The 8,106-nt window shown below is 36.5% G+C and overlaps 1 protein-coding gene across 1 annotated transcript; it reads right to left on the reverse strand.

Annotated features, from left to right (window-relative positions):
- Positions 1 to 2,749: 2,749 nt before the first annotated feature.
- LOC131038834 (flavonoid 3'-monooxygenase CYP75B137-like) lies at positions 2,750 to 7,596 on the reverse strand. The gene is made up of 4 exons (XM_057971391.1): positions 7,306 to 7,596; positions 5,406 to 5,559; positions 3,480 to 4,360; positions 2,750 to 3,382 (listed from the first exon to the last, which is right to left on the reverse strand). Exons 1-4 carry the CDS (start codon positions 7,594 to 7,596, stop codon positions 2,750 to 2,752), a joined length of 1,959 nt encoding a protein of 652 aa, XP_057827374.1.
- Between the last annotated feature and the right edge of the window lie 510 nt (positions 7,597 to 8,106).

Here is an 8,106-nt window from a genome sequence, read left to right on the forward strand (position 1 = left end):
TTTGACAAATGCATTGTATGTACCAATCTCAATTCATTGACTACAAAATAAACTACATATACAAATAAATTTTGAGATAACACATTTTATAATACACGAAATCATACAATTAATCAACTTTACTTTACTTAATTTAGAATTAATTGTATATTAAAATGCATCAAATATATAATGTTCTTTCTATTAATTGTGACACCAATCTTCTCACTAATAAAATGGAAGGGAGGATTCTTGAATATATGAACAAATTGGAAAAACAGAATTAGCATAAAAAGTTACCAAAGGCCAATTAGTAAAATTTAACAAACATGCAAGAGTACAATAAGGCAAAAGGACTAGAAATGTCTGATATTTTTCTACATTTTTAATTAACAACTCATAAAAAACAAGAGTCTAATCTTTGCGGGTAGGAAAAGTCGAACAGAGCGGCCAACAAAATGCAAATAATTTATTTATTTTTTTATGAGAACAAGTTAATGTTTGATGTTACATAAGGAGAGTTAGAACAACTTCATATTCAAGAAAACAAAGGAGAATGAATATGTGAATGGATGGAATTGTGATGTTTCAGCGAAAATTGTTGATAAAATTTCTAAATTTGCAAATTTGAAATGTATTTAATAAATTTAATTGATTTTTGGACTATGGCTGCTACAATAGCAAGACATAGATAAATTAAATTATGAGCTGTGTATTTTCTATTAAAGAGGTGAGTCTCTCTTGCATCAAAAAATAAATTGCTTTGCGAGTTTTATGTTTTCTTTGAGAGGGGTGAGTCTCTCTTATGTCAACAAAGAGATTGGTTTGGTTGCTAGGAATATGTTAATGTGATAGTAAAGAAGTAAGGTGGGGATATAATGATGGTGATGACACTCAATAAATGGAAAAAGTATTTTCAAAGGTTTGTAATGATATCTTAATATTTAATATACAAACAATATCTATATAGAATTTTCTTTCTTTGCCTTACTTATTTTTATCTAAAAGCATAGGAGGAGAATCGTGAACCATCTCAAAAACATACCAAGTACTAAATCCCTAAGATAAAAACACCAAGATTGTGTTTTTGAATCAAAAGAGTTTTTTATGACATTGATCTCTTGACATAGCGGCTCAAGATAAATTTCATGATTAAGAGATCTTGTTCATTCCAATAAAGTTATTTGTTTCTCTGCCAAAAGATAGTGAGTTTCTTGGCAAGTTTTTGTGAATTGCCTTGAAACAATGAGTTTCATTCTTGCAAGTCATTTGTATTTGCTCTAAGGTTGTTCACCCCTGCTCTACAAATACTCTTAGGAGTAGGGTATTTCAAAGAAAAAATTGTAACAAATTATATTTATATTGTTAGTTTGATTCTCAATGTAGTTTTTCCTTGATTGGGTTTTCCATTTTAATCTCATGTTCACGTGTTTGTTGTGTTTCATACTTTCATAATTTGTTATTGCTGAGATTATATGCTTGTGATTTAAAGTTTGAAGATCAATATTTAAGATTTAGAAGATCCAGATTCTCAGTCCTATGGCGTGTTCAAAAAATTTCACCAACACTAGAAAGTAGACAAAATAACCTTTTTGATGATTATCTTATTTTCAAAAAATGGCTTCCACTTTCCAAAGTTGTGAGAAAAAGAAACCCCTCCCACATAGAGTCACAAAGGGGGCCAAAATAATCTCTAGGCAACTAAAACTACTTCATAAAAAACATTGACAAAGGAGGAAACCACCAATCATAAGAGTTAACCATTCAATAAACATATATGTTGGCCTACAAAATGTATTAAACCATTAGCCAAATTATATAGAACTCTCCATTGAACCAATGCATGAGAAAATAATTTTTGGTGTAGAAATTGAAACAAAACCTTCAAAAGGTTCTAGCAAATACGATAGCCTAAACACAAAAAGGCAGGCCAAAGAAATGAGATCTATCCAATCTAAAAAAAACCCATGCGAGCCATGCAAAAACATTATATGACACCCTATCAATAATCTATCACCACCCATTTGTGAAAGAAACCTTCGACCAAAAAAACTTGTCGATTAGGGAAATTAATGTAGTAGCAACAAATATACAAACTTACTGATCGATCACATTATGCATACCATAAAGAAATAAATTCCTAACCTTCGTACAAGATTGAAACAACAAAATGAGTACATGCAACTTCTTGTTGTATGAGTCGACCATGAACAGGAAGTAGGCTTGCACAAAGCACCTGCTCATACAAGCAAATGCATATTAGTCAAAATAGTGAAGGTGCCACACAATATTAATTGCTATCTTCGAAATGTAAATCAAGTTTAACATTCAACAATAACATTCTAATCAAGTTTGAATTTTGATGACATGAATAACATCACCACAACTTAACTATCACAGTATTCTAATGACAATTATTTTGAATATTTTATTGTTCAAGATAATAAACTACCTATTAATTTATAGATTTAAACAATGATTATAAATTTAAATAATGTGATTTATCAAATTTGCCTCTATTTTAATATATATGTAATGATAATTGTCATGTTAGCTACAGTGATGGCCAATACATATAAGAAGACCTATGACAATGGAAAATACTTGACTTATGAAAAATATATAAATAATTTATGCTAGAACCATGCTCTAAGAAACACACATATATAAATGTTAATATTAAAACCAATACGAACAATAGATAGGTGAGCTTAGGAAGGAACGAAGGTTGAAAGAGAACAGGAGTTGTGAGCAAACAATTACATATTTCTCATTCCTGTGAATTGCGAGCACAGTTATATAGATGGGTAGGCAGACGAGGAGTGGCGAAAAGATTGAGAGGAACACTCCTGTGGATTGAGACCTCAAATTTCTCACTCATGTCCAAATCTTGGGGTTCTTCACCAGGTGGAAGCGAACAATCAAATGCATGAACAAAGCTTGCAACTGCAAAATGAATCATACGGAGCCCCAGATTATAGCCCGGGCACCTTCTTCGCCCTGCCCCGAACGGTATTATTCGAAAATCTCGTCCATCCACAAAGCGATCTGGATCAAATTCTAATGGCCTCTCCCATGAATTTGGATCTCTTGCTACGGCCGACACATTCACCGTGACATGCGAATTGGGGGGAATGAAATAGCCCATTACTTTGCTTGAACATTTTGGAGATGCATGAGGAAGTAATAGTGGCGTTGGAGGATGCAGTCGAAGAGTTTCCGTCACAACTGCTTCTAAATATTTAAGGTGAGGAAGATGAGATTCTGTTACTCTCTCTTCCATTCCCACAACTGCGTCTACTTCGTTTCTCACTCTGTTCGTGAGATGAGGATGGCGGATCAGCTCGGACATCGCCCATTCTACCGTGCGGGTAGCCGTATCGGTTCCTGATGCCATCATGTCCTACATTTCCGACTTAAAATCATTGCATGCAGGAATCATCTATTATATTTATGACAGAATACTACTGTAAATTGAAACTATGTATTGAAATGCGTACCAGTAAAATGGCTTTGATATTAGACTCGGAAAGCTGTCCTCCCTCGCTGGCAGAATTAGATTTGAGTTGATGGAGAATCTGTAGAAAGTCCTTGTTGCCTCCATCGTCCTCGCTGGACAAAGGCATACGCCTCTGTTCTTCCATCTTCCTCACCAGAAATTGATCAAAGCGCTTGTGCACGCTCTTCAATTCATCAAGAGAACCGCCCAAGCCAATCCGCTCTAAGAAAGTTACGAAATCCCCAATCCTAAAACGAGTAGCTGCGCTTAAGAAATCGTCCATTAATTCTCTGAAATGTTCGGCCTCTGCGTCATTGTCATCAAATAGTCTCATCCTGAGCGTCATCTGTCCAATAACATTACAAGTAAAGACATTGACAAAATCTCCCACATTTACAACTGTAGCTCGATGTTTAAAGATGGAGGCGAGTAACAGTGTCATTTCTTCTTCTCGGAATTCCTGCCAATTGTCCAAACATTTGGGGGTCAAGAGATGGAAAATGCAAAGCTTTCTTATAAAAGGCCACTGGGGAGACGAGGTGATGTCGCTTCTATTGTACATGAGAATTTCCGATCCCGCTGCCCCGCTCCCGCCGTGCGGCCTGTTAGAGAAATCGGAATCAAATGTCTTGAAAATGGCAGTTGCGGCCTCCCGAGAGGAAGCAACTATGGTGGGGGTGGTGCCCAATTTGAGATACATGAGGCCGCCGTAGCGCTTGGAGAGAGCATAAAGTGACTGGTGGGGATTCGAACCGATGTTCAGCAGACTACCCAAAACAGGTAGCCCTCGAGGCCCCGGCGGCAGCTTTGCCTTTGCCCTTCCTCCATTGAAGAAATAGAGACAAGTTAGCAGTGCTATTATGAGTGGAAGCGTTGCTGAAACTGAGAATGACAAGAAGAACGAAAAAAGCTTAGAAGTATCCATAGATATTACTGCTTATGTCCACTGATGCTTGGAAAACGCTTGAGTTATATACGAAAATGGGCTTAAGCGAAGACAAATATTACACATTCCCAAGCAAGAGAAGGCGTGGTTGACCACGACTGTTGCACGAGGCAATTTTCAATGTTAAGATTAGATGAAACTGAAATGATTTTATCCGAACAAAAGTTGTTATGGCTTGCGCTATGTACGGAGTGGAATATTGTCAGCACATTTTGTGCATAAATTGGCTCAAACACTTAGATGAGGATTACTTATTTCTCTTTGTTCTATCTTTCAAAAATCATATGAGAAAATTGTAGTAATTAATTTGTTCTCATTTTTTGAGCATGAGAGAAGCGATGAAGCCATGGATTCGTTTTATTCTCATAGAGAAATAAAATATTTTTTTCATGATGCAATTAGTAAGACAAGTTTGACAAATTAAAATATCATTTTTAAAAGTTAAATGCAAATATTGAATGGTATTAAGTTTTGGAATCATTTTCACTAAAAGAGGGATAAGAATTTATTCAAGAACAAGAAAGATATAGAGAAGAACAGGCTGCCCCACAAGGAACTTAAAGAGCCCTGTCACTATCCACTAAACAATCTAACATAGCAGCCATCTCAGGAGGCAAATCCCGCTTATCATCAATATTTCAAGCATACATTTGATCAGAAGCCCATTTGGCCAAACAATCAACAACCCCATTCCACTCCCTAGGAATATGCCTAAAATCAATAGAATCGAAAGAGCCACATAACCAAAGAATTTACCTAATGATCAACTATAATTGTCATCCAATTGTTGTCTGTTAAGCAAAGTGACCACCACCTAAGAATCAGACTCACGAATGATTTTTCTCCAACCAAGAACAGAGTTGCGTTCAACAGCGTACAAGATGGTCATAGCCTCCATAAGATTATTCGTCTAGAAGCCTTTATAAATAGAAAAAATAAACTGGATGTCCCTAGAACTATCACAACCAACCCCACCAATACCAGCATGACTAGGATTCCCACGAGAAGAACCATTTATGTTAATTTTGAAAACTCCCTGTGGTAAAGAAGTCCAACGACCCTCCCTATTGATTCTCCACAAAGGGTGTCTACACCGATTCCTCATAACCTGACCAACAACTAGCGGTGCACCTTCCTGAAATATATAAAATAAAATATTATTGTTGGATTCACATAGATTTATTATAAATAAAATAATTTATTTTTAATATTAAATTAATTAATTAAAATATATAAAAGAATTAAATGACATTTTTTTATTTTTTAGTTAATAAGTAAAATATTTATATTTTATTTTATATATAATTTTTTTATTAGGATAAATGAGGTTTAAGGGAACCCAAAACCCCTTACAATAGGTTTTGAAGGGACCCAAAACCCTCAGATTTAATGGCTAAGATTGGAAACCCAAAACAAACAGCTGCAAAAGATACATCAACGATGATCATCAGCCTAAAAACTAGCCTAGCAGCAAAGTGATATCAATGAAACCTAGCTGGAAAGGTAGAAGGCCAAAGCCTTTCACTAGCACATGAGTTTTATCAAGGCTCCCTTAAACTTCAACGGATACCAAGGGTTTTCTAGGCACCCATAACCTGATTAATCAGTTTTAAAAGGCTCACACAACCTGATAAGACAAGCTCTTAGACACAAAAGACCACATAGCCAATACCTAACCAAACACAAACAATGGCTAGATTGGGCCTTTGAAAACTACTAGCACCTAGCCAACCCTAGAAAAAAACTAAAAACATAGGGTTTTTCTAGGTTCCGTCAACCTTGAAAGTGGGTTTTACAAGGCTCCCACAACCTTCAACAAAAAACATAGGGTTTTTTTAGGCTCCCTCAACCTTTAGAGTGGGTTTTACCAGGCTCCTACAACCCGAATTGGGTTTTGAACTAGCTCACAAAACTAGCAGCATTTTGGGTTTTGAAATGGCTGCCAAAACCCACAAGTTGAAACCAGCAAATAAAATCCAGCTGAAAATCGGCTCCCAACCAACAAAGCATTTTTCTACCTCTAGAGGAAAAAGACCCACCTCAATAGGATTTGAAGGGAAGAAAATCACCAGCTGAACCTTCCAAGCATCGTTCAACAAAACAAGAGCCAGCGAAAAAATATCTAGAAGTGACACTCAAAGAGTGGAAAAATGGGTTTTGAAAAGGCTCCCAGAACCTTTCAAAGAACCAAAGGCCCACATAATCCATACATAAAATAAATAGAGAGAACCATATTATCCACCCCCATAGGATAAAATTAGTGAGGACTAGTCAATCTGGTGATGATAGCAGAGCAATAATCAGCCTCGAAAAACAAGGCAGCAAGCACCTTTAGAAAACTCCAACTAGCAACAACCATCCAGCCAAACCTTCCCTCCACAAAAATGCCTTTCACGTCAATAGAAAAAAGCAAGGAGGTAAAAAAGAGGGCCAAAAATCCATTCCAAGACCAAAACCAACTTCATGCTCTCAACAATGAACAAAGAAATAACCTAAGATAGAGAAAAGCGAGCTATAATCTCACTAGGACCCCACAAGATAAGAATGGAACCAGAGGCGCATGGGGATCACAAAGAAAACAATGGCCAAACCCCCATATTAGCTAACAAATATCCATAGGCAATAGGCCCAAAAAAAAAATCTTCCACAAAAGAACAGAGCCACCAAAGATGCAAGTTGTGATATCCATAAAAACGATTGCATAAACATGAAACAAGACCATCACAATGCCCCTCAGAGCACGAAAAAGCCAAACAAACGCCTCTCATGGAGGGAAGTGTCTTCCCTAACAACAGACCGTGAAAAAAATCTTCAAAATCTTCAGAACCCAGATAGCAAAGGTCTCCTCGATCAAGAGGCCACCACCGAAAATAAATCTCACCAGTGAATAGAGGCACCATGCAGCATCAACACCTAGATCGACATTCTCCCCTATATGCGCCTCTCCCTGCAAAGCCCTCCTCATAGAATGTAGAGAATGCGGAAGCCCACGAGCCAGGAAAAGAACCAAAGAAATCTCAATAGAGAAGACCACATACAAATCCACGCAAACGTGCCCATCATTGATCCCCAATGCTAGGTAACAACATACCACATCTTCAATCAGGATCTCCTCTATCTTGGCTTCAACAACCCCTTGCAAAGCCCACGACCCACATACAGAACAAAGCATCGAGAAAAGGCCACGGAGGAAAATCCCTCTCCCAGAGCATCGACATTGCCATCTTCATCCGCCTCACTAGAGTCTCCATTTTCTGAAACCCTGGTTTGCCCACTTCCTCCTCCCGTGCACTCCCTCAGTTTGCTCATTTAATATATAATTTATAATAAAGAATTAATTTATTATAATAATTTTTCTTTTTAATACTCTTTATACAACAATAATAAAGTAAATATTAAAAATAATTTTAAGTTTGAAAAAAATCTTAAATAGTAAATTAATTAAATTAAGATTTTTAAATCAATAATATAATAATTATTTAAAATATGACAAAGAGGAAGAGGAAGATGAAAAAGAGGAAGAGGAGGAAGAGGAAAAAGAGGAAGAAGAATATGACGAAGAGGAGTGTAGCATAGTAAATTGTCACTAGACCAATTTACAACTCATGTTTGTACCCCTACTTCAGCTTGTCTTATCATCATGACCTTTCTAGGTCCGTTTGTGCCATTTTTGTAGCTTTGA

This window comes from Cryptomeria japonica, chromosome 4 (genome assembly GCF_030272615.1).
Source record: "Cryptomeria japonica chromosome 4, Sugi_1.0, whole genome shotgun sequence".
Lineage (NCBI taxonomy): Eukaryota > Viridiplantae > Streptophyta > Pinopsida > Cupressales > Cupressaceae > Cryptomeria > Cryptomeria japonica.

Coding starts and splice junctions, on each gene's coding strand:
- LOC131038834 (XM_057971391.1), bottom strand. CDS start 7,596: ATGCTTTGTTCTGTATGTGGGTCGTGGGCTTTGCAAGGGGTTGTTGAA. Junction 4,361..5,405: donor TGGGAATCCTAGTCATGCTG/GTATTGGTGGGG, acceptor TGTCATTCTCAG/TTTCAGCAACGCTTCCACTC. Junction 3,383..3,479: donor ATATCAAAGCCATTTTACTG/GTACGCATTTCA, acceptor TCGGAAATGTAG/GACATGATGGCATCAGGAAC.